This window comes from Peromyscus eremicus, chromosome 4 (genome assembly GCF_949786415.1).
Source record: "Peromyscus eremicus chromosome 4, PerEre_H2_v1, whole genome shotgun sequence".
Lineage (NCBI taxonomy): Eukaryota > Metazoa > Chordata > Mammalia > Rodentia > Cricetidae > Peromyscus > Peromyscus eremicus.
In genome coordinates this window covers 125,316,520-125,341,149 of record NC_081419.1, presented here as the reverse complement: position 1 = coordinate 125,341,149, position 24,630 = coordinate 125,316,520, and the positions used below count along the sequence as shown (strand labels likewise).

Here is a 24,630-nt window from a genome sequence, read left to right as displayed (position 1 = left end):
GTTCACAGTATGATCAAATATCCTGTAACACCATCCTAAAAGTGGGTGGCACCATTCCCTAGGCTGAGATCTTGGACTGCAGAAAAGAGAAAGTGAGCTGAGCACAAACATGCACCATTCTGTTTCCTAAATGTGGACTGATGTGGTCAGATACCTCAGGCTCCTGCCGCTGTGATCCCTGCCATGGTGGACTGTACCCTGGAACTGTGAGTGCAAATAAACACATCCTCCCTTAGGGAGCTTTTGATGGGGTGTTCCATCACAGCCACTGGGAAAGTAATGGAGACGGGGCTGGGGAAAGGTGACAGCTTGATGATTGGAACTGCCTGAACCTCAGAAGCCTTGCAGGAACTCCACAGGACTTCCACCACACAGCTGAGAACAACAATGAACTTCCCCAAAAGGTGAAAGTTAATGTACCCTGCCCAGCAGTAAGATGGAGTGGGTGGTGAACACGAGAAACATCCTCAAATACTACAGCCCCAGCCCCTCCCACAGAGGAGTAACAGCCCAGATTATACTCCTGAGCCAACGGTGTCCCCCAGCCCCTTTGTCCCCCTTCTCTGTACCCAACAGTAATGAACAAAGGGGGAACTCCACCACAGTGGCTAAGACCACGGAAATGTCATCCCATGGCCTGGTTCCCATGACTAGCTTTACTAGCATGCTTGTAAGAACACGAGACACTCCCCATTCAAACCCCAAGGCTGTGGGGGTCATCTTCACCCTGACATCAGGCTTCATTGGGTCAGCAAAGTGCACAGCCAACTCCATCAACTGGGATCCTGCTACCCCACTAGTAAGTCTATACATCTCTCAGAAATCTTAAGTACAGTACAGAAAGTCCCCCAAAGGGGACGCTCACCCATATGCTCAGCAAACGTGTTTGTGTCCATGAGCCCCTCTCTCTAGCCAAGCTCTATGCCTCAAGACTATCCAGAACACCAATCCCTGCCCTGTATCCCACCGAACACTATTGACTCAGACTGAGGACCTGCAGCCTCATACCTGTGATGACGTCACCTACTTACTACCCACTGGACTTCACCAAAGATAACACTGCCCCTCTGAAGCTGCACAAGACAGCAGCTCTTGGGGCCCTCTAAGAAACCCTGACCTTCAGCGCCTCCTGCAAGACCTCGTCCCTCATAGGATCTTCTGCCTGGTGACTTCCTTTCCAGGAGCCACTCAGGGACACCAGCAGCTATCAGATTACTTAGCAGTGAATATCAGATCATCTGGATTTGCCCCACTGCTTACAATGGCCAACAGATACAGTCAGCCACAACGAGTTAGGAGCGTGTGGGTGGGACTGTCCTACGGCCCCACCGCCTCATAGAAGCAGAAACAGGGGTGGGTTAGGCCACTGCCTATTTATTTAAACTGTGGCTTCTGCACTTAGCTAGTGCCTAGGTGCCCAGCGTCCACCAAAGGTCCTTCCTTTCAGACCCCCACTCATCTCGTGCAGCTGGAAAACAGTGTCCATACGAGAGTCTCATGGACACAAAGAAAACAAAGCAGCCACCCTGGCTCCCCTTCGGGGGCCTTTACCTATTCGGGGCTGGGGTTGCAATTCGGTGATAGATGACTGGGTTACCATGAGCTTGGTCCCCATCACCAAAAAGAAAATAAAAAGCTGTGGCTATAGCTCAGGATAGCACACTTGTTTCGTATGTGTGGCACCTGAGTCCCGTCCCGAGCGCTAGGCAAAGCAAGGCAGTACAGCCCTGTCTGCCTAAGAGGCAGGGGAGTGTCTAGGAGCATCCGGCAGATGAGCCCCACTTGACGAGCCTGTCTCTACAGGCTTCATCTGGAACAAATTTCTATCTCTGCTGTGTGTGGTGGTGGTGCAGGGGATGCAGGGTTGCGGGGAGCTGTGGGCTGCTGCAGATCCAGAGAAGGAAACAGAACAGCCCTTTGGAGTAGTTCCAAGTTGAGCCCAGAAGCCTGCAGTTTTGACATTTGTGTGGTCACTTGGAGGCGGAGGAGGCTTCCTTGGAGGGATTGGTTCTCAACAAACAAGGGCCTGTGGTGGACTGCTGTGAACAGCTCTGCACCAAGCCTGAGTTTGGGCTTATATTGCGATGTATTTCGGGGAGGAGCAAGGCTAGGCCAGAAGAGAGACGGCCATCAACACTGGGGACCCAGGAAGCTCCCAAGTGAATGAATTTCAAGGAGTCTCTCTTCTGCCTTGGCACTGACCTCAACTGCTCTGGGCCCCAACTGTAGCTGGACCAGGAGGGAACCATGGAGACAGAGGAGGCAGGACTCCAACACTCCTCCCAGATGCCAGCAGCACAGCAGCCTAACCCTGATCCCTAGGAGGGGCCCCATACAACGGCACCAAGCAAACACAAACCCAGCTTTATTGGCAGCAAAGACTAGGAATTCCTGCCTGGTCCGAGCAGCAAGGGAGCGGGGTGGAGGAGGGGCTGTGGATCAGACTCATAATGGAGACAGCATCTTGCGAGTAAACCAGCCCAAAGCCCTGTGACGGAAGACAGCAGGGAGGAGAGGTGCCAGGCATGCCATCTAGAAGGGGAGTGGCTCCTGCACAGGAATGTTGAGCTCCACGGGCATGTCTGGGGTACACCTGGCAGGAAGCAGAAAAGGACCGTGAGAGGTCAACGGGGACACCAGGATTAGGGGCAGAGGGGACACACCTCCAGTTTCTTCATTATAACCCCAGTGGTTACTAGGGAGACATCATCCCAAAACTCAATCTGCAGCCACCTGCACATGCACCATGTGTGGGGGGAGGGGGAGGGTGCAGGTCAAAAGTGGGAAGAAAAGTTGTCAAGGACTAATGTACCCCTAAAAAGGACCAAGATCAGAAGGGAGATGGAACCCACATCAATGTCACATCCCAACTCACTGCCCTGGGACAAGTGCTCCCAGGCTCATGGAGCTCTCAGCAGCTCCATGCTCAGAGCTCAGTGTCTCCTAATGTCTTTTGCCCTTCTCAGCTCTGTGGTTCCTCAAGGGTCACTCTCATTCAAAGGTTCCCTGGCATTTCAGAAACAACAGAAACTCAAAAGAAAAAGAGAAGGGGAAGGAGGAGGGGAGATGGAAAGCGGGGGACAGGGAAAGTCAACCAGCAAGAACAGCGAGCCATGGTGTGGGACGGAGGACTGTCTTCTGAGCCAAGGTGCCACCATCTTCATACATTTGGCTGTGCCCGATTGCAAAAACATCATCCCAGCTCTATCTGTTGGCTGACGACATTCCCTCACAGAAGAAGGCACCCCGGAGGAGGGTCGTGGAGTCCTCAGCTGAGCATCTAACCACTCCTCCCAACCAGACATGTGGCCTCAGGGTCTCAGGGAGAGGCTAGAGTTTATAGACCGAGAAAGAAAAGTCTAAGAGGACTCCACTCACACAGCCAGGGGGAGCCATCACCCATTGTGGAAGCAGGCTTTCCAGGGAGCTGCTTTGAGCTCACACATACTCCAGTCGGTGACCCCGTGACCTAGGCTCTGGGAGGGAGTAAGCCGATAAACTCATTGGTTTCCCAGGAGGAACTCTGATAGAATCAAACTTTGGTTTGTTGTTGGAACCTTACGGGGTAGATGTTACTTAACACCCTCTCCCGGAAGAAAATTCTCTAAACACGTGGTAACCCCAGCATTGGGAAGGCTTAAGCAGGAGAATCATATTTGCAGCCAGCCTGCACGTGATGCCACACAAGGTCCTGTGGTGGCATCACGAAGAGGTCTGGCCTGTTCCACTCTACCATCTGGCCCTACAGTAGCGTCGAACCCTGGGGAAAGCAGGCCAAAGGTTAATTTTGGAAGGGAAGACATTCTCCTCTTGGGGCACAGAAGCCTGCCAAGCAGAAAAGATGTCCCTCCACCTTTGTCCCGGTGTCTTTCCTGGAACTAACCATCGGGCTCAGCTACACCAGAGATGGGCAGGGAAAGCTGTGTCCAGGCTAGTGGCAGAGTGGAGGTACACCCAGGCTCCTCCCTCCGTGCCTAGGCTCTTACCACCTACCCAGATTGCCTTCCCTAGGAACCGGCCTGCTCAGCCCAGCGTGGCAGCCCAGACTACATACTTAGGTCTCTGGAGCAGAACATCCTTAAAAACGACTTGTCGGGGGTCCCAGACTCCTGCATACATTTGCTCCACCTCCGAAATTAATACAGGTATTTCTTCCTTCAGCTGCTCGATGAGCTGAGGGGAGAGACACGGGAAGGAAGTGTGAAGTCCAAGCCTGGGGACACGGGACAATACCACGGAAGGAGGGCGTCTGGGGAGATGGGACGGATTGTCACTAAGATGTGCTGGATTCCAGAGAGGCAACCTCCCTGTTTAGGAACAGGCACGGGCCTTTCCAGTGAGGTGACAGGACAGTGAAGAATGGAGGCGGGGGACAGAGGGGTGGGACTCACAGTGTGAGAAAGAAGGGGCTGGTGGAGACAGGGACCTGGATGACCAAGATGCTCAAGACTCACTCCAGAGAGGGTGGGGTCTCGTTCCCCGACTCTGATCATGAGCCAAAGGGTGAAGGGAAATGGTTAGTGTAGAGTAGGTGACACGTGACGAGGCTGATGGGTCATGGCCTGCAGTGGTGGCCAGTGAGGCAAGGTCAAGGTCCGGGCAAGCATGAGTCCTCTTTGAGATGATGAGTCACAACGGTACAGTCAGGGAAGAAGGCCAGTACCAGAGCCGGGCCCCTCCCGAGGACCAGGTCTGTGTAAGCCAAGGCCCATCTGCAGGTCCCTCACAGAGGCCATGGCCTTCCTGGTGCCCTCACCTGTCTGAACCAGATCGTGCACCTCTGCAGGTGTTGGCTGTCCAGGGTCTTCAGCAAAAGTCCCTCCTCATAGGGTTTCTGGGTTTTCTGTGGACAAAGGAGAAGCCTGTCTCTGGATACCTTAGGCAAGAGCACACAGGTGACTGACGGAGACACCAGAGGCAGAGGCACAGGGAAGCTAGGACCCACCACAGCACCTAGCTACTCATCACCATCAGAGACTTCAGGATTTTCTTCTTCTTTTTCTCAATCATGTTGGAAAAACACCCCAGGATCATTTCACGCATCTCTCTAAGGCTGTCCAGCTCATCCTGGGGGTTGGCAGAAAGGGCTTGGCCACCACTCCTACCTTCCATGTAGTGTAGGTATGGGGGCCAGGGGCTCCTTTACCTGCTGGCTGTCCTTTGCCTGCTGCACCTGGCGTATATAATTGGCGATCTGGACCGACCTGACGGGATACTCGTGATCCATGTAGGTGCTCAGAAAATTCACCTCCTCGTGGATCTTCAGGATTTCAGCATTTAGCTGATCCACCTCCTGCTTCAAGCCTGGGGAGGGACAGCATGGGGAAGGGAGGGGCAGTTAAAGAAACGGGCAGATGTCTGGGTCTTCCCAGGAGACCCCGGGCACCCAGCTGTGATGTGCCCACACAAGGTAGGAGGTGGTGGAAGCTGCTAAGGTCTCAGGCCCCAGAAAAGAGAAACGAAAAGGTGAAAGATCCCTAGACCAGTCCAGCGCTGCTGACTGCTAAGTGGCCCTCCCCGAGGAGACTATCCCTAACTGGATCTCAGCATCCTCAGATACATGCCACCAAGGAAGCACGGCCAGAGAGACAGGGTGACATTGGTGCCTAAGACGTGATCCTTGGCAGGATGAAGACAAAGTCTAGCGGCCGTGATGGCTCACACCTGTAATCCCAGCACGGGAGGGGCTAAGGTGGGACTGCTGAGAATCCAAGGCCAGCCTGGACTACAAAGCGAGTTCCAAGCCAGCCTGAGCTACAGAGTGAGACCCTGCCTCAAAAAAACGTAAATGAATGGAACGTAACATCTATCCTGCCTTCCTCCATGGAGGGGATCCCCAGTGTCTCTGACTGTCTGATACACATCTCCTGGGCATCTAGCCTCTGAGGGGGCGGGGGCGGGGGGGGGGGAGGAGGGGAGGGGAGAGGACCACAGATTCAGAGCAATGGAAACCAGACCTGGGTCCCAGCCACTGCCTCCCAGAGGGACCTTGATAGGAAGCTTAGCCAGACTAAGCCTGGATCCCAACTCCTAGCCACATGGCCTGCAGCAGGCCCTTCCTCTCCCTCAGCTTCAGTCTCCTCCTCGGTAGGTAAAGGATGAGAAAAGTCCCTGCATCCTAGGAGGTTACGGTGAGTGTGCAGCCACAGCCTGAGCGCTCTTCCTTCTTTGTAAGCTGCTGGGTCTAGATCTCAGCAGGGTGCTCTCCCTAGAAGGCAGCAGGGTCTGGCAGAGTCAGAAAGGCAGCACAAGGAGCCGCCCCCCGCCCCCCAGGAGCTCCCGGATGAGGCGGGAGGGGTGGGGCGCTCAGTGAGGGGGGGGTGGGGGGGCGCGGCGGCGGGGGGGGGGGGGGTCGCCCCTTACTGTTGGTTTTGCTTTCTTCCTTTTCTTTCCACTCCTGGAGCTCTGACCTCAGCTGCTCCACGCGCTTCTTGTTTGAGTACTCCAAGATGTCGATGACATTCTGCACAAGGGGTCAGGCCAGCTGACTACAACAAGCCTCTGCTGGCTCTCCAGCTCACAGTGGGCCGCAGTCACAGAGCACTTCCACAAACCCCACTCCCAGGCCCAGGTGACAGAGCTGTCACCTCCCACTCCACTTCTCAATGGGCTCCTTGCCATGGCTGAAAAGGCCCTCCATGATCCGGCCCGGGGCAATTGTCTTTCCCCGGATCCCTCACTTACACCTTGCTGTCCAGAGCGCCTGTAGCTCCTCATGGTCCCCTTCGCACCTCTCACCCCATGTCTGTGGGCATCTGTTTCCTCTGCCTGCAACACTCCTCCTTCCAATCTCTCCCAGTTCACACCTCGGCAAAACTTCAGCTCAAGTATGGCTTTCCCCAGGAAGTCTTCCCGATGCTCCAATGTCTGAGTCAGAGGTCCCCTTGGGGCTCCCCAAGTCTCCTCACCTCCAGTACAGCACATACCCAGTGCTAACTGCAACTGCCTGGTGACCCCAGTAGAGGGAAGGCTTTGTGTGGACAAGGTGTCTCATGATGGCTGTTCCCAAGGGCCCGAAGATGGGGACCCAGGATGGTCCAAGGGGCTAGAGGGATGGTTCAGTTGGCTTCAATCCCCAGCACCCACAGTGAAAAGCCAGGTGAGATGTTGTGGGTTTATAATCCCAGTACTAGGGGTGCAGAGACAGGCAGATGCCTGAGGTATGCTAGCCAGCCAGCCTAGCCTAATACGCAAGCCTCAGGTTCCAAAGACAGACCCTGTCTCAATAAAGAAGATGGACAGCTCCCGAGGAACACCACCGCCCAATGGTCTTCACATGCAAGGGTGTTGGGGGTGGGGCGGGGCAAGAACTTTGCTCGGGCTGAAGAACTGTGTGGCTTTGGTCTCTGTTAAAATGGGACTGTCCACCCAAGCCTCTTAGGTGTAACTGCTTTTGGAGCTAGGGCCCTTAGGGACGTAAATAAGAGTGACTGAGGTCACAAGGACAGGCCCTCATCAGAGAGGACCCGTGTGTCCCCCACAAGACAACCCTACTCTCTCCACACAGAGAGAAAAGGCATATGAGGACATGGCAAGAAGATGGCCATCTGCAAAATAGGAAAAAGGCCACAGCAGAAGCCAGCCCTGCTGCCCTTGACCTTGACCTTGCAGTCTCCACTACTACAGAAGCACCCCCACCCCAGCACCTTCCTACAGCAGCCTTCGGGACTAATTCACCCCTGAGTCTGAACCTTGTTCTGCATCTCACAGACTCCAGGTCAGCTCTGGGCCAACCGCAGTCATTAAGAAACCACTCATCCACCCTCTGACCCTTCTCTAGCCCAGACTCTGGGTCCCTGGGACCTTCCTGCCCTCTCACCCCAGCACCAGGAGAAGGCTTTTCCAGCTCCCCACAAGTTGTTCTTCCCCCACAGACCCCGCATGCCACCACTGAGTTTCATAACCGCTGGGCGGGCTCCAGACAGTACTGTAGTTACTTCCCCAGCACGGTCTCAGTGGACTCAATCCACCGGACTCCCTAAAAACAATGATAGCGGGGGCAAGGAAGGCCCAGATCCTGGGGTAAGACTGCCTGGGTTCAAATCCTGGCTCTGACTCTTGCTATCTGGATGACCTGGAGCAAGTCCAATCCCCTAGCCTTGTGCTTTCTGTTTCTTTATCTGTAAAATGAGGACAAGAATAACGCCCACCCTGTTGGGCTGTGGTGAGGTATGTATGAGTGTACAAAGAGCATATGGTGTCTCGCTGGGGACGCCCGGCCGGCAGTGGTGGTAGTGGTTGCACCACATATTTTCTACTGCACAAATGCCAGGTGTGACAGCCACGACCTCCCTTTTGAGGCGGGTGTTATTGTGATCTACTCCACCAAGCTGGTAAGTGGGGGTCAAAGGGAGGCACTGCATTTCCTCGGATAGGGGTCAGGAGTGACCAGCAGAGGGCGCGCCCGCACGGGAAGGAAGCTTGCAGCGGGGAGGAGGCGGCTCACCCCGAGAATGCCCTGCTGCTGCAGCATTGTGCGCACGTTCACGGCCATGTTCTCCTCCATGTCCTGGATGGCCTGGATCAGCTCCTGGTTGAGCTTGCTGAGGAAGCCCTCGTGGTTGTACAGCTCCTGGAGTGAGGTCCGCTGGTTTCGAAGCATCGACTGTGGATGTAGGGCAAGGGCGGGGAGCGCTATACACGTGGTCTAACTTGCACGCAGGGGTGGGGAGGTGGGGGTGGGGGGTGCTCGCTGAGGACCCTCTCCCCCCAAGGCCTCCTGTAGTAAATGCTGCCAGGTGGTTCCCCATCCCCTGCATCTCCTGGAAACGGAGACACTGTTACCCTTTCACCCACTAAGCGGGACACACACACACACCATTGTCACATCTCTGAAATGAGAATTCATCCTACAGTTGGTGGCTCATCATCATCTAATTAACAAACATCTGTACATAAGGCTACACCCTATTACTAAAGACCTCTTCGAATCTATAAAAACTAGAAAGAATGGACATGATGGTGGCCCCGTCAGGCGAGAAGGCAGCAGAGATGACAGGCTAGGTTTGGACAAAAGCAGGGCAGGGTGGAGGAGAGAACACCCACATTTTCTTGTCATACAATGCCCCTGTGGAAAGTGGGTGTGAAGGGGTAGGTGATTTGCCCAAGGTTACATCCAGTGGTACAGAAGATCAATAATGTTAGTAGTTAATAACAATATTAATAACAACAACTGGCCTGCTGGACATTGGGACAGCCAAGTGCTGTGACTTGCTCTGCAGATGACACATGAATCAGTTCATCCTCCAGCTCACAGGTGGAGGCTCGGACACTGTCACATGGCCCGGGACTGACAGTGCCGAGACTGGGAAGCCAGACTCCAGCGTCTCAGAGTCTGTCTTCCCACCATCCTGCCTCAAGAACCCAGTGGGATCTGTGCTGCAAGGAGCCCAATGTATGTACGGTGGCACAGGCTGATCACACCAGCACAGGCTGAACCAGGACAACTTCCTGCTAATCAGGCCAGTGTGAGGAACGCAGAAACATCCTGTCTCAAAAAGAAAAGAAGGCCGGGTGGTGGTGGCACAAGTCTTTAATCCCAGCACTCAGGAGGCAGAGGCAGGTGGATCTCCCTGAGTTCGAGGCCAGCCTGGGCTACAGAGTGAGATCTAGGACAGCCAGGGCTACACAAATAAACCCTTTCTTGAAAAACCAAAATAAGTTTTAAAAAAAGAAAAGAAAAGAAGTAGCTAGGAGAGGCTGGCCCACAGTGTGCGTAGGACTAGGCTATCCCAGATCTGCCACTTGCCATCTGGGGGAGCTCGGACAAGTTAATTAACCCCAAATAACTCATTGGTAGTCATTCTAAACAGCTAATAACTAATTGCTGCTTCAGAGAACTGCCATTTAGAAATGAGATACAAATCTCCAACACAGCCACTAGGCAATTCGGGCAAGCTCTGTGTGTGCACAGCAGACAGCAGTGGAAACGGGTCTCTTTGGCTAGAGTGCCCCTCACTACGTTTCCATCCCATCTGCGTGCTCTCTTCTCTGTTCCTTACATCACCCTCATTTCCCCATCTGCCCTGGCCCTCGGCTCCTGCATTCGGGACCAGAGAACAGCACCACAGCGAGTGCATTGTGGCCGCTGTGTGCTGGCGCTGTGTGCTGCGCTCCCATTACCTCATAGCAAGCCTAGGAGACATGAACTAATACTAATTAGTCTCACTTTACGGAAGTCCAGATTCCATCATACCCAAAGTCACACAGAGCTACTGTCAATGGCGGCTAGCCATTCCACTGTTTGTTCCCACATCCCCAGACCCCAAAAGTCAGAAATGCCTTGTCGTGTGTGTGTGTGTGTGTGTGTGTGTGTGTGTGTGTGTGTGTGTGTTTAAAAAAAGCCGCTTTCAAGTCCCCAGAACAGAACTCAAATTGCTGGTGAAATGAAAAGCTGGGAACACACACTGATACGCGCGCACGCGCGAGCGCACACACACCGTGACTCTGAGAAATGGGGTTTTACGACCTCTGCTCTAGAAATGTATCTGTCTAACCACAGAGCTAATGTGGGATGGTGTTGTCTCCTGCATGACCTTGACCTCAACACATAATCCTGCAATTCCAATGTGTGGCTGAGTCTCCATTCCCAGGCTTCTAGGACTCCCATCCATGCCACCCCAGGGCCTTCCTTGTCATCTTGCTGGGCTCCTTCGAGCAGCAGGTCACACAGGAGGGCAGGCTGTGACTGTGTTCCCACAGTGCTATCACCAGTGTGAGGACAATGCCTGGAACTCTGCGAGCAGATACTGGATCAATTACGAGGCGTCTCTGCTTTGGGGTGGGGGGTGGTTAACTCATTATTCTGTTTCTCAAGTGAAGTTCAAGGCCTGCATTTGTACCCTGTACACAGCCAAATCTCCAATGCCTAAACAGTGCGCTTCGCCAGGCCCTCTCCAACAGGCTGTAAACATCCCTCCCCCAGATGGCTGCCACGGCTTCTTCACTCGCTGACCCACCTATCTAAGATGGCCTCTGACACACACTCTCTCCTGGGTCCCTTCAGCTCCAACCTCAGTCTTATTTTCCTCATACTGTATTATCGCTGCACTGGTTACTGCCGGGTTGGTTTGGTTTTTTTGTTTTTTTGTTTTTTTTTTGTCTTTGTTTTTTGAGACAGGTGCTCATTCTGTAGTCCAGGCAGGCCTTGAACTCATGATGCAGCCTGGGCAGTCCTTCTGCCTCAACCTCCCAAGTGCTGGGATTACAGGCATGAGCTACCATGTCCTCTGCTTTATCACTTCACATTTTATATGTGTGTTTATAATCACTCCCGGCCCTGGTGAATCTCCAATAGTACACAGCAGGTGTTCGGTCAGGACCTGCTGACTGACTGAAGGAATAAATGCTTACAAAAGACAGCAGGAAGAACCGCTGAGGGGCACAGTTTACTGCAACAGTGTCCGTGTCCACACTGTGTACCAAAGACACACAGACTCCCCCATAGTCCGGACAGAGAGAACGTCAGAAACAGACCTTCCTACAAATGATCGGCCCACTGAAACCATCTGTCCAAATGAGGGCTGAAGGGAAAAACACATATTTATTTTCACTTTTATTTTTGAGACGGCTCTCACAGTTTAACCCTTACTGGCCTGGAACTCACTATGTTTGAGGTCACCCTCTACTACATGGTGAGTGAAGGCAAGCGAGCAAGCTAGGCTACATGAGACCAGTCTTTAAAAAAAAAAAAAAAAGCTTTAAAAGGTGGTCCAAGTGATTACAGAAACCGTAAAACAATGTATAACAAGGGTGGACATGGTAGAGCACACCTGTACTCCAGCACTCTGGAGGCCGAGTGTGAGTTCAAGACCAGTCTAGGTTACCCAGTGAGACCTGGCCAGGGGTCGGGAGTGGGGGTGGGGGGTGAGTTAGCTACAGTGGTATGAGCTGATGTGAAGGCTTTAGAAGAAGCCTTCCAAGCACCACTCATAAATCGGCAGGGCTCCGTGTACTGCCAGCACTAAGATGGCCACTGATTACATTTCTAATCGGAGAACTAGTCTAACGCTTTCTGTTTAAGCCCAACAACCCAATCTTAACTGGTTTTGGCCCCCATGACACTGTTTTCTGGCTGTGTGACCTGGGACAAGCCATTTGGGCTTGCTGTGTGGAGGGAACTGGCCGGCGCTGCCTCGGTCTGTGGAGCCGCGCATTGTCGCCTGCTCCCGGCCTCTCTTACCCGCATCAGCCGGACCTTGGCCTGCATCTTCCCATGGTGCATTCCTTCCCTTCTTCGAGGTCCTCGTACATTCTTTGTTAAGCTTGCCACATCTATAGAGGACTGGGACTTCACTGCTGAGGACAGAGGGGGCAGGGTAGAGAGAGGATGAGGGGGCACACAGGCCTGGGCCCAGGTCCCAGAGAGTGCCATCATCCGGGCCCCAGGCCCGCTCATTGACAGCCTGAGCATGTGACACAAACAAAGGGTGAAGCTCCTGTCCCTGCCCTGGGCCTTGTTATAGGAAGGGACAAGCCCAGGAGAATGTAGTGACATGGAGATGACAGAGGATGGCCAGGGTCGGGACCCCACGCCGACAGGACCCCTCCTCAGAGGTTACAGGCTTCAGCCTCCCTTCAAGGTTCAACCTATTCTCTGGAAGGTGAACTTAACGGAAACCCTGAGGTAAACCAGGCCAACCCCACCGTCAACCAGAATGAAAGTCAAAACCACCACCATCATCCCCACCACAGCCAGGCACGGTGGCGCATGCCTTTAACACTTGGGAGGCAAAGACAGGGGGATCTCTTGTGAGCTAGAGGCCAGCTGGGACTACAGAGAGAGACCCTGTCTCAAAAAAACCAATAAAATAAAATAAGAACCTGCCCCCTCTGTGTTCTTCCAGCCCGACCCAGAAAGGGACAGCAAGTGGGGGACAGCATGTCCCACAAACCCAAATCCCGGCTCTCCCCACCTGGCTGGTAGAAAGGTCAGTTGAGGCTTTCTAGCAGCTCCGTCACCTGGAAGACCATGTGGTTTCCGGTCCCTCAGTCCTCCTATAAGATGGGAACAGCCATGCCTGCCTCATAGGTGGGTCGTGAAGGTTGGATGAGAAGTGACTGTGCCCTAAGTCGTTTGACACAGTACCGGCCACATCTACAGAGCCGGATTCCTGCTTCCAGTTACTATTATGTCTAGCGACCACAGCAGCTATGCAGAACTCCAACCAGCCATCTCTGCATCACTGTGAGCAGCAGTTAGGTGGAGTAAAGGTTCTTAGAGAGCAGATGCTTAGGATCCCTGCTGCGGATATAGCTCGGTTGGTGCAGTGCTGGCCCAGCGCACAAAGCCCTGAATTTAACCCTCTGTACTACATTAACTGGGCATGGCGGTTCCAGCCTCAGGAGGTGGAGGCAGGAGGATGACAGCTTGAGCTGCAGGGGAAGGGAAGGAGGGAGGAGGCATGGGGTAGGGGGAGAAACCCTGCTTTCTATCAGACAATTCTGTACCAACATGGACCCACCGACTCAGCTGCTTGTCTCCAGCCTCAGTCGCCACCGACATCCCTACTTCATGTGCAACTGGTCACTGGAGAACCATACTAAGTGTTTACCAGATCAAGATCCTTAATTCTGGAAAATGTTAATACTGAGTGCTAAGATGATAAGCTACTCTTATTACATATATGCTAACTACAGATTTTTTTTTTTTTTTTTTTTTTAGATTTTTGAGACAGGGTCCCACGTAGCCCAGGCTGGTACTGGACTAGATATATAGCCATAGATAGCTTTCTCCTAATCCTCCTGCCTCTGCCTCTCAAGTGCTGGGGTCACAGGCATGTGAGTAAAGTGTTTGCTGTGCCAGCATGAGGACCTGAGTTCAGATCACCAGCCCTCGTGGGAAGATGGGCATGGCCACAGGGGTCTAATACCGCTGAGCTACACCCCAAACCATCTCTTTGATTTTTTCAAAAATTATTTTAAATTCCTTTTTAAAACAATTTATGTGCATTGGTGTTTTGCAAGTGATGTATAGAAATACATGCACGCAAAACTAAAATAAAAATAATTTCTAAGGGGGATGGAGAGATGGCTCATCAGTTAAGAGCACTGGCTATTCTTCCAGAGGACCTGGGTTCAATTCCCCGCACCCACATGGCAGCTCACAACTATCTGTAGCTCCAGTTCCAGGGTATCCAACACCCTCATACAGATATACATAGCCCTACTGAAGCCAATGTTTCCTGGGGTTACTTGAAGGGGTATGAGTTAAGGATGGCTTACCAGAGCACGGATGGCAAAAATGGCTCACAGGCAGCTGCAGCCCCCAAAGTCCACCCAAGCATGGGTGAAAATTCATGGAAACTGCGTTCCTGGAGCTCCCTGCGTGCAAGCAGCTCTGCCATAGCTCTTTCTGGGCAGCTGTGACTATTCCCAAATCCTAGTGGAGGGGCCTTGCAACTCTTGTTTAAGGAAGTTCCTGAGCCCTGTAACTTTACTTCTCCCTCCACGGGGTGGGTGTGTTTCTATTAGGAGGTAACAGCTACACAACACAAGGGCTGCTCTTTTTTAGCTCTGGCACCTGTCCTGGAATTCTCTCTGTAGCCCAGACTGGCCTCGAACTCACAGAGATCCACCTGGCTCTGCCTCCCTCCCGAGTACTGGGATTAAAGGTGTGTGCTACCACCACCCTGCAAGGGCTGCTCTTGATAGTTCAGGCTACCCTTGAACTCATAATCTACTGCCTCAGCCTCCTGGGTGCTGGAGGGATTATCTGTGTGCACCACCATGCCTAGCCCACACAATCCTTTTTCGCGGTTGAAATGATTAAGGCTCAGAAAGACGAGAGACTCTTCCAAGTGAGTAAATAGCATTGCCAAAATGCAAACCCACATTTTCCTGCACCAAGATCTCAGAATTTCCCTGGGAAGGTTAACAGTGATGTGATGGAGTCTATTAATTTCCCAAACTGTTTGTTCCCCTCCTGAACATACAACCAGATATTTCCCAGCTTCCCAAACAGCCAGACATGGTCATGTGATGAGAGTTGCAGCCCATGGAAGGAGTACAAATGGCACGTGTCACTTCAGGTCTGGGTCCCCTTGTTCTTGCTCTCTCTTGCCTCTCTGCCAGCAGAGGTCCTCCAGGGCATGCCAAACATTAGATCTATGAAGCTACAGGAGGCTAGATTCCTGAATCACTGTATGGAACAGACCAGCTCCTCCCCACACATCTACAAATACATTCCTAAGAAATGAACTTCCATATCAATACCTGAAGGCTATTTGTCACATTAGCCTACGTAATATGAACAGTGTCAAGGGCCAATAGCAGCCACTCTAGCTTGTCCCCAACACCCACACTAGCTCCCAAACATCCCTGCCCACCTAGCTGAGTCTTCATCTTGCTTTTGCTGTGGCCTTTGGCTTGTTGGAGGGGAGGCAGAGTATTCAACTTCAGGTTCTTCTCTGACCACTGTTAGGGAACATAATGCACCACACATAACACAGTCAGTTCCAGGGTCGGTGAGTTCAATTCCAGCTTGCCCTTTTCAGGTTACCTAAATCCTAGAGCAAGTGACCTGAGCTCTAAGCCTCGATTTTCCCATCTGTAAAGTGAACCTACTAACACAGCCTAAGTCCTTGAGTTGTGAGTTGTGAGAAGTGTTCGCAAGGCCTGCAGTGTTTCTGTATTAACCATTGCTTTTGTTGTAGCAGGTAGTCAGAACTCAACAAAGACATGTAGATCACGAGGTGCTAAGAACCTGAGGAAACAGAAATCATGGAAAACACCCAAAGACCCACCCTCTGGCAACTGGAGCAGCCGATGAGATCAGTGAGTGAGCAGCTTGATTCACCCCTACGTTCTGATCAGGTGATGAGTGGCATTAAGTGAGGTCCAGAGGCTGCTGGGCTTGACATTCAGGCCCAGAGTCGATCATGCTCAGTTATCAGGACCATGAGAGTTGAGGGCAGGTGGAACACAGGGTCAGAGACCTCCACCCACACCGTCCGCCCTACCTTCCCGGACTCACCAGTACTTGCAACTTGTGCCCTGGGAAGTGAGTCCTAGAGTGGGTGCGTCTGGAAAGAGTCGGGGGTGGGTAGGAAAACTTCCATCATCCCCAGCCCAAGCAAGGATCCGGCAGCCCTGCTTTACCAAGCATACCAACGAGTGGGAGCCTGGGAGGCAAGGGCTGCGGGATGAAACCCACACATGCGTCCTCGGCCACCCCGCCATGCTCTCTGCTCACTTTAGTGCCATTGGGGAAAAGAGAAGAATCCTGATCCTCCAGGCACAGACCGTCTCCAGAAGCCGGTGAAGCTTGCCACCTCTTGTTAGCGCTTTCGCTAACGCCTGGTCTCCAAGGAAACGCAACTATGGAGAGCGGAGGGAGACTAACCTCGCCAGGCAAAACTGCCCTGGCCGGCCGCGCTTTCCAACCTGGTTTCAAACGTCTTTCCCTTTACCTCCACCATCATCAAACTTTCATGTTTCCTCGTCCTCATCCCTGACTTTGCTTTCCTAGTTCATCAAGAATAGCGTGGAGACTAGGAAATATGACGTGTTCGTGTCACTGACACCCCTCCTCCGGACACACACAAACACACACACGTCTTCTGCGTCCATGGATTAATCGCCACCCGGGACCAGTTCCTACACTTCCGCTCCAAATCCCGTATGCTCCCATTTTCTCAGAGATATTGGACCAGCAGGAAATCAAGCCCGTCCACTTTCCAGCGTGGATGAGGAGGAGCTCACGATCCCAAGCCCCTAGCAGAGGAGTTATTGACAGTTAATGGTTGCTAGGGGAGTGAGAGTCAGTTTTCTTTAGGGGTATGGTCCCTGGTAGGCCACCCATGCTCCAGAAAATGGCCCCAACCCATGCGTGTGCAGACAGCACGCACTGAACAGTGGGTTGTAAAGGAAGAAAGAGGAGGAGGGGGACATGAAGTTGGGAGGGGGGTGGGAGGGTGGATGAGAAGGAGTTGGAAGGGAGGCTGTTTTTGGAGGGGGATGGGTTTTCGTTTTTTCAAGATAGGGTTTTTCTGTGTAGCTTTGGCTGGTCTGGAACTAACACAGATCCTCCTGCCTCTGCCTCCCAAGTATTGGATTAAAGGTAAGTGCCACAGTGCCCAGCTGACCTAGGCTCTCTCTGTATGCCTCAGTGCCCTCCTGGTTTTCGTCCATATTTCTTCCCTCTCCTTTGAAGTATTCTCACTAGCATAGCCAACAGATCTTCATTTCTTCTGTGCAAAAAGTGACCGCTTCCCCGCTGTCCACGCCCCCAGTTTGGTATCACTTCCAAGAGGTCTGCCTGCAGTTTTTCCCCTTCTTGCCCCCACTTCAGGAAGGCTTTCACCCTACCTCACCCCCTAAGACTGCCCTTATCAACCTCACCCCCGACCTCCCCTTTACTAAATCCCTCAGTCACTTCTCAGCCATGACCTTTTTCCAGCACTGGACACAGCAAATCATCTCCTGCCTTGAAGCATTTATGTAAGTCAGTGTCCAGGAAGCTACTCTTTGGAGCAGATGCCTGCTTCCTTTTCAGTCTTCCTTGTTGGCTCTTCCTCTTCTGTCTTCCATTATTAGTGCGTTCCAAGGTTCTGGTCAGGCCCTCACCTTCTCTCTGTCCACTCTCACCCCATTAGCTCGCTCTCTAACTTGTCTTTCTGCTGCAGGGAAGTCACGCGGCATTGTGGGGTAGCAGGTCCTACAGCAGGACCGGAAGAGATGATGCCAATTCCTCCGCTGACTTTTTCCTTTTTGTTCAGTCCGGGACCCCCCAGCCCATGGAATGGTGTCACCTACAGTTAGGGTTGTCTTCCCATTTCAATTAATCTAATGTAGAAAATCCCTCACAGAAGTCTGTTTCCATGGTAATTCTAAATCCCATCAAGCTAACAATCAAGGTTAACCTTCAGTCTCATGGCTTTCTCTCCAGCCCAGCCCTCCCCACTGAATTCCAGCTGCATGCATCCAACTGCCCAGTTAATGTCGCAGCTTGGGTGTCTAAAGGCCATCTGTAGCCTGTGCTCTCCACAGAAACATTTTCCCTGAACTCTGTATCTTCTCTCTTGAAGGCATCCTTGACTTCGCTCTTATCTGTTGTGGGATATTTTGACGGCACTCTGACACTCCAAGACTGCCAATAAAGTTGACCTTGAACCAGGGGGTAGAGTTAGGGATTAGCTGATTAGAATCAATCATAGAGTTTTTGGTGGGCCCAGCTTAGGATAAAGAGACACAGGAAGGAATAGGGAAGGGCTTAGAAAGACTCAAGGACCTTTTTGATCCGGGAATCGTGGAGAGGCAGGGTCAGCTGATCATTTCTCCATCACTCTGTGGATCTATCAGATTTTTACCCCAAAATCTGACTCCCAAGTTTTATTTAATAATAGAACAATAAAAGTAATCACTTCACTTATCCCACAGCAAACCCACCAGCAAAACCCAGAATGGTAGCCCACATCTGTAATCTCAACACACAGGATGAAAAGGCAGGAGAATTCATAGTCCAAGGACATCTTTGGCTACATAGAATTTGAAGCCAGCCTGAACTACATGACACCCTGTCTCAAAGACCAGAAAAAAAAAATCAAGAAATCCTGTCTTCGGTACCTTCAAAAGACATCTAAAACTGGATCATTGTAACACTTAAACCGTACACATACATCCGTGCGCACTCACGACCCTAAACTACAGTACCAACTTCCACCTTTGTCTTACTTCAGTTCTCTCTACACACATACTTAAGAGAACTGTATTAGGGGTCTCTAGAGCAGCAGAACTTATAGGATATATGATATGGGAACTTATTGGAATGATTGACAGGCTATGGTCCAGCTAATCCAACAATGCAATAATGGCTGACTATGGACAGAAAGTCCAAGAACCCAGAAGCTGCTGAGTCCATGGGGCTGGATGTCTCAGCTGGTCTTCAGTAGACACTGGGATCCCAACAAAGCAGGCTCTAATGTCAATGGAGGAATGGATTTGCTAGCAAGTCGAGAGCAAGCAGGCAGAGAGCAAAAGCTTCCTTCTTCCATGTCCTTATATAGGCTGCCAGTAGAAGATGTGGCCCAGATTAGGGGCTGGGATCCTCCTACTTCAAATTAAGCAAAAAACCTCTCACTGGTGTGCCCTCCATTTTTGAATTTTAGTTAATTCCAGATGTAGTCAAGTTGACAACCAAGAACGGCCATCACAAGAACATTGCCGTTTAAAAACAACTGAGAAAGCAAATGAATTTGAAAGCTCCAAAACTTCAATAGAAGGATGTTACTGTAGAATAGCAGGTAGGGCAAAGCTCCTAACTTTTTCCACCCTCTAAAACTCATAGGAGCTAGCAGGGCATGGTGACACTCACTTGTAACCCCAGCACTCTGTAGATGGAGGCAGGAGGATCAAGGAGTTTAAGATCATCATCTACAGAGCTAGGCTACATGACCACATAAGACTCTATCTCTAAAAAAACAAACAAAAAATTAACTAATAAAAAAGAAAAGAAAGCTGAGGCAGGGAACTAGAGAGATGGCTCCATGCCTCTTGGAGAGGACTTGGGTTTGAGTCCCATCGTCCACATAGTGCCTAACAACCATCTGGAACCCCAGAGGATCCTACACCCTCTTCTGACCTCTACAAGTACTAGGTATGCACAGGGTACACATATACCTATATACATAAAAAATGAATCTTGGCCGGGCGGTGGTGGTGCACGCCTTTAATCCCAGCACTCGGGAGGCAGAGCCAGGCGGATCTCTGTGAGTTCGAGGCCAGCCTGGGCTACCAAGTGAGTCCCAGGAAAGGCGAAAAGCTACACAGAGAAACCCTGTCTCGGGGAAAAAAAAAAAAGAATCTTGAGAAAAGAAAGAAAGCTGAGGCAAGAGAATGGAGTTTCAGGCCAGCCTCAAAAAAACAAACAAACAAACAAACAAAACAAAACAGCCAGGCAGTGGTGGCACATGCCTTTAATCTCAGCACTCGGGAGGCAGAGGCAAGTGGATCTCTGTGAGTTCAAAGCCAACCTGCTCTACAGATCAAGTTCTAGGACAGCTAAGGCTACACAGAGAAACCCTGTCTTTGGGGGTGGGGGGATCAAAATAAATAACCAGGCATGGTGAATATGCCCAAAATCCCAGAACATGGAAAGCAGACGAAGTTCAAGATCACCTTTAACTCTATAGTGAATTTGAGGCCACCCTGGCTTACATGAATTCTGTAGCAGAAAAAGCCCAAATGTAATCAATACATTTTAAAAACCACTGCAGAGGGCTGAGGATATAGCTCACTAGCAGAGCACTGCCCTGGTGTGCACAGGCCCTGATTTCAACCTCCAGTATCACAGAAATGAAAAAACAAAACAAAAGACTACAGAACATTTCTGTGTTGTGGGGAGCAGAGAAAGACCCAAGTGAGTATATGTTGACATGAGCACAGCCATATCAAGGACATGCCTCAGACCCGTGCTGACAAAGCCTTCCCTGGTAAGGCTTGGGGGAGGGGCAAGCCCTCATGCTGGCCTCAGTCCTCTAGGGTATTTACAGACTGAGGCCACCCCCAACAGAGACCCCCTCTGAGACTAGTCACCTCCTTCCCCCTGCTCTGCATAGTAAACACACTGAGTTTCCCACTTGGCAGTTTCCTACTTCCATCTGAGCAAGCACCACCTGATCCCAGCTTTTCTTAAGTTTCAGTTTTTTGTTTTTTGGGACAGAGTTTCTCTGTGTAGCCCTGACTATCCTTGAACTCACTCTGTAGACCAGGCTGGCCTCTAACTCACAGAGATCTGCCTGCCTCTGCCTCCTGAGTGCTGGGATTAACATCATGTGTCACCACACCACCTGGGGATGCCAGTTTTTCAGTAGGTGTGTGGTTAATTTCATTTGTCAATTTAATGAGCTCCAGAATAACTGAGACTAGCTGTGGGGCATACATGGGCTGCAAAGAGAGTGCCAAGAGAAATTCAGACAAATAAAGCTTAAGCTTTAAGCTGTTTATGCAGAGAGTGCATACAAATGGTACCAGAGGAAGTTAGTTTAAGTTGTTTGTGCAGAAAATAGATACAAAGGATGGCTAAGAAAAAGTTAGCTTGGGTTGTTTGCATGGAGATTAAAGACAGATAGTGAGAAAGAAAGTTAGTTCAAGTTATTTATGCTAAGATAAGATACTAAAAACAGGAGATGATGTCAGGGCATAAACAACTTGTAAATAGGGTGACCTGTAAAATGATTGGTTGGTTCCTTCACTCCCTCCTAGGGTTCTGAGGTTTTCTGGTATAAAGATACTTACTGCCTATCAATAAATGAGTTCTTGCTTGACTTGACTCCCCACTGCGTCTGATTGTCTCCGGGTAAGAGGGAGGCTGGGGAACGGGCGGGCGAGTGGCGCACTTGCCTTTCCTCAGTTCCAGGCCACCTCTTCACAGGTGACCTAAGTTCCTGGTGAGGCAGGTCCCCTCAGCTGGTGCCCTAATGTGGGGCTTGAAGTACTTCAGCCGAGGCCAAGCAGTCTTCCAGGGTAAGTGAAACCCTCAGTATGGGTAATGCAACCTTTTCAAGTGATAAGCCAGCCCTCAAGGTCCTGCGTTATATGTTTAAGTCTAGAGGGCTTGAAATTTCTAAAAGTAATATTGTCGCCACCTGGGAGATTATAATTCTCCTTGCCTTTTGGGTGCCTAGTGCCAACCTTTTCTCCTGCAGCACTTGGGCCCAAATGGAAAAGTTGGCAAGAGAAAGGGAGAAACATTTCGGCATACTGCCACCCCTGGGCTTCTACCCTACTATCATGGCCTTTAAGGTGGCTTTTCACCCAGATTCTCTGCCACCCCCTTTTCAGGAGTCAAAGAGGGAAAATGATTCTTCCCAAGGGTTTAAAAAAGAAAAAAAACAGGGGGCCCCCCAGGGGTCAAAAAAGACGGGGAAGGTTCTGAGAATAAAGAAAAAAATTGGGGCCAAATTCGGCAAGGAGCATGCAAGATTCACAGAGAAATATATGGTAGAGGTTAAAGCAAAAGTAAAAATCACTGAGTCCGAGCCCTGGGCCTCAAGGGATTCTGGCCCTCCACCTTGGGACCCCGGGGTTGAGGCCGCTCAAACACCATACATAACATTAAGGAGAGATCTCTGTGATATGGACCCCTACAACCAGCCCCTCACTGGGAGGTATGGGTCAAGGGAAAACTCGGCCCTAATAGACCTCTAAAGTGGTACTCCTAGGAGGCTAAAGATAAGGAAAAATGCCAGACCAGGGTAGAGGCCAATCGTGTGCCCAACCCCCCTGTCCCTATCACCAGGCATGCTAGCAGGTACAGCTGAAGGGTACTTTACGGGGGTCCAACAGGTAGTTGTGTAAGGTCCTTGCTGAGATCAGGTTAGACAAACGGAGCTTGTAGCCTGGAACAAATTAGATGAAGGGCCTACCAAATCTCCCGTAGTAGGGGTAAGACAAAAACCCAACAAACCCCTCCCGGAGTTCATAGATAGAGTCCAACAGAGTATGTAGTTAATTTCCCCATTCATGGTTGCCCTCAAGGGATTACTGGAGGGACGGGAATGCCCCATACAATCTATGAGGGGGCATTCTGGGCTTCCAGGATTTCTGTCCAAGGGAAACGGCCGAGCCAACGAGCTGACATTGGGATTTAGGATATTGACCTTAAAAGATAGTCCATACGAGGCATGCCAACCCTTCCTAAAGGTACCCCCTTTACAAACGCAGGGAGTTAACCCCAGAGCCAAATATCCTCTGATAAATAGCTGTTAAATTTAAATATGTTTTTGTTTTAATAGAACAAAAGAGAAAATTAGCCCCCATATTCAGTTATTCTGCACCCTGAGGCCATCACACTCTGGCCTCGGGGCTACAAGGACACCCGCATTGGGCCCCAATCAGGGCCTTCTGCTCCCCAGCCACTCCTTCGTGCCCCTTGTGGGGCAGGAGCTCCTTGAGTGACAGTCCCTACAAAAAATGATGACAGAATACAGGTTTGCGGTGGTGGGTGCTGGAGGTGTGGGAAAGAGTGTCCTGACCATCCAGCTGATCCAGAATCGTTTTGTGGATGAATATGACCCCACCATAGAGGACTTCCATCAGAAACAGGTGGTCATTGATGGGGAGGCATGTCTGCTGGACATCCTAGACACAGCGGGTTGGGAGGAATGTAGTGCCATGAGGGACCAATGCATCCACACAGGGGAGGGTTTCCTCTGTGTGTTTGCTATCAATAGCACCAAGTCCTTTAACAACATCGATCAGTACAGGGAGCACATCAAACGGATAAAGGACTCGGATGATGTGCCAATGGTGCTGGTGGGGAACAAGTGTGACCTGGCCGCTTGTACTGTTAAGTCTTGGCAGGCCCAGGACCTTGCCCGCAGCTATGGCATCCCCTATATCGAAACATCAGCCAGGACCCGGCAGGGTGTGGAGGATGCCTTCTCCACACTTGTCCGTGAGATTCGGCAACACAAACTACAGGAGCTAAACCCTCCTGATAGGAGTGGCCCTGGCTACATGAGCTGCAAGTGTGTGCTATTGTGACACCAGATGGCGATACTCCAGCTGATGGTCGTCCTGCTCTTCCTGGCTCCTGCTACAGCCCGGATATCTCGTTCCCACACCACCGCTGCCCCCACATCCTTCGGGCCTCCCCATCTTCCCTGCAGCAGCCTCTGACACCCACCCCAGGAGAACTCTACCACCTGCTTCCAGTATCTGCTACCACTTCCCAGGGCCCCACTACTGGCTCCTCAACGTCCTCGGAGCCTGGGGACAGTGGTGACTATACTGAGATGGCCTTTGGTGTGGCCACACCCCATCGCCATAGACCCACCTGCTCTTCCGCCGCAGCCCTCACATGCACAGCCAAAGGCAAAAGCGATGTCCGGCACCCCGGGGCTGGGGCTAAAACTGTCTTTGCTGCTGCCGCTGCTGAGCAAAGCCCCACTGGACCTCTACATCTCAATGGATGCTTACTGAGAGAGGCTGTCTGTGGACCAGTCAGATGGCACACTTCTGCTCTATGCTGCTGAAGAAGTCCCCAGCTTTCACTTGGGCTAGCATCTTTCCGCACACGGCTGCATGAGGATGATTGGATCTACATCCAAGAGGACACTGACCTTCTCTACCTCAACCAAAAGCCTGGACCACAGTTCCTGGGAACAGCTCAACATTCACATGGTGGCTTCCCCTTGCTCACCATCTTTCTCTGGGTCTTCGTGGGGTCCGCAACCCAGTGGGAGGACGGATGTCATTGGACAGGCTGTGCCCATATGTACTTCTCCTTCATCAAAGACTCCTTCCCAGTGTGTAGCTCCCTCAAATCCCAGGATCTCTGGGCTCTAAGAAGGGGAGAGTCTGCCCTTCTGTTGCAACCCAGACAGCTTAGAGGTGAGCACTCACTGGGCCCTGGACTGGGAGTTTCAGGAAAAGTATGTGCTGGAGGCCAAGTACATAATGGACACTGGTGACCGTGTATGAGGAGGACAACTCAACACCCACCTTCTCTGGAGGTGTGGGGCTGACAATTCTCCATGGGACTGGACTCAAAGATAGACTGATTCTAGTAATTCCTAAATGTGACTAAAACAGCCTCCTTTTGGAAATCATCAGCTATCTTTGGGGGTAGGGTTTGGGAGGGATAACTTTCTCTTTGTACCTTTAACTGGTTTCTTAACTCTTCTCTCC

The 24,630-nt window shown here is 51.4% G+C and overlaps 2 protein-coding genes across 3 annotated transcripts; one reads left to right on the top strand and one right to left on the bottom strand.

The window, feature by feature from the left end:
* Positions 1-2,349: 2,349 nt before the first annotated feature.
* Positions 2,350-16,301, bottom strand: C4H20orf96 (chromosome 4 C20orf96 homolog). 2 transcript variants are annotated; one of them, XM_059261628.1, is made up of 11 exons: positions 16,193-16,301; positions 15,974-16,022; positions 15,327-15,414; positions 12,182-12,294; positions 8,447-8,605; positions 6,364-6,463; positions 5,147-5,304; positions 4,967-5,067; positions 4,757-4,844; positions 4,055-4,173; positions 2,350-2,593 (listed from the first exon to the last, which is right to left on the bottom strand). In XM_059261628.1, the coding sequence occupies exons 1-11, from the start codon at positions 16,201-16,203 to the stop codon at positions 2,533-2,535; spliced, it is 1,047 nt and encodes a 348-aa protein (XP_059117611.1). In that variant the 5' UTR covers positions 16,204-16,301; the 3' UTR covers positions 2,350-2,532. The 2 variants fall into 2 exon arrangements, with proteins under 2 accessions (XP_059117611.1, XP_059117610.1); XM_059261627.1 differs by having other exon boundaries at positions 12,182-12,297; positions 16,193-16,300.
* Positions 16,302-22,880: 6,579 nt separating this feature from the next.
* Positions 22,881-23,735, top strand: LOC131909791 (GTPase HRas-like). The gene has a single exon (XM_059261629.1). It carries the CDS (start codon positions 22,912-22,914, stop codon positions 23,482-23,484), a length of 573 nt encoding a protein of 190 aa, XP_059117612.1. The 5' UTR covers positions 22,881-22,911; the 3' UTR covers positions 23,485-23,735.
* Positions 23,736-24,630: the final 895 nt, after the last annotated feature.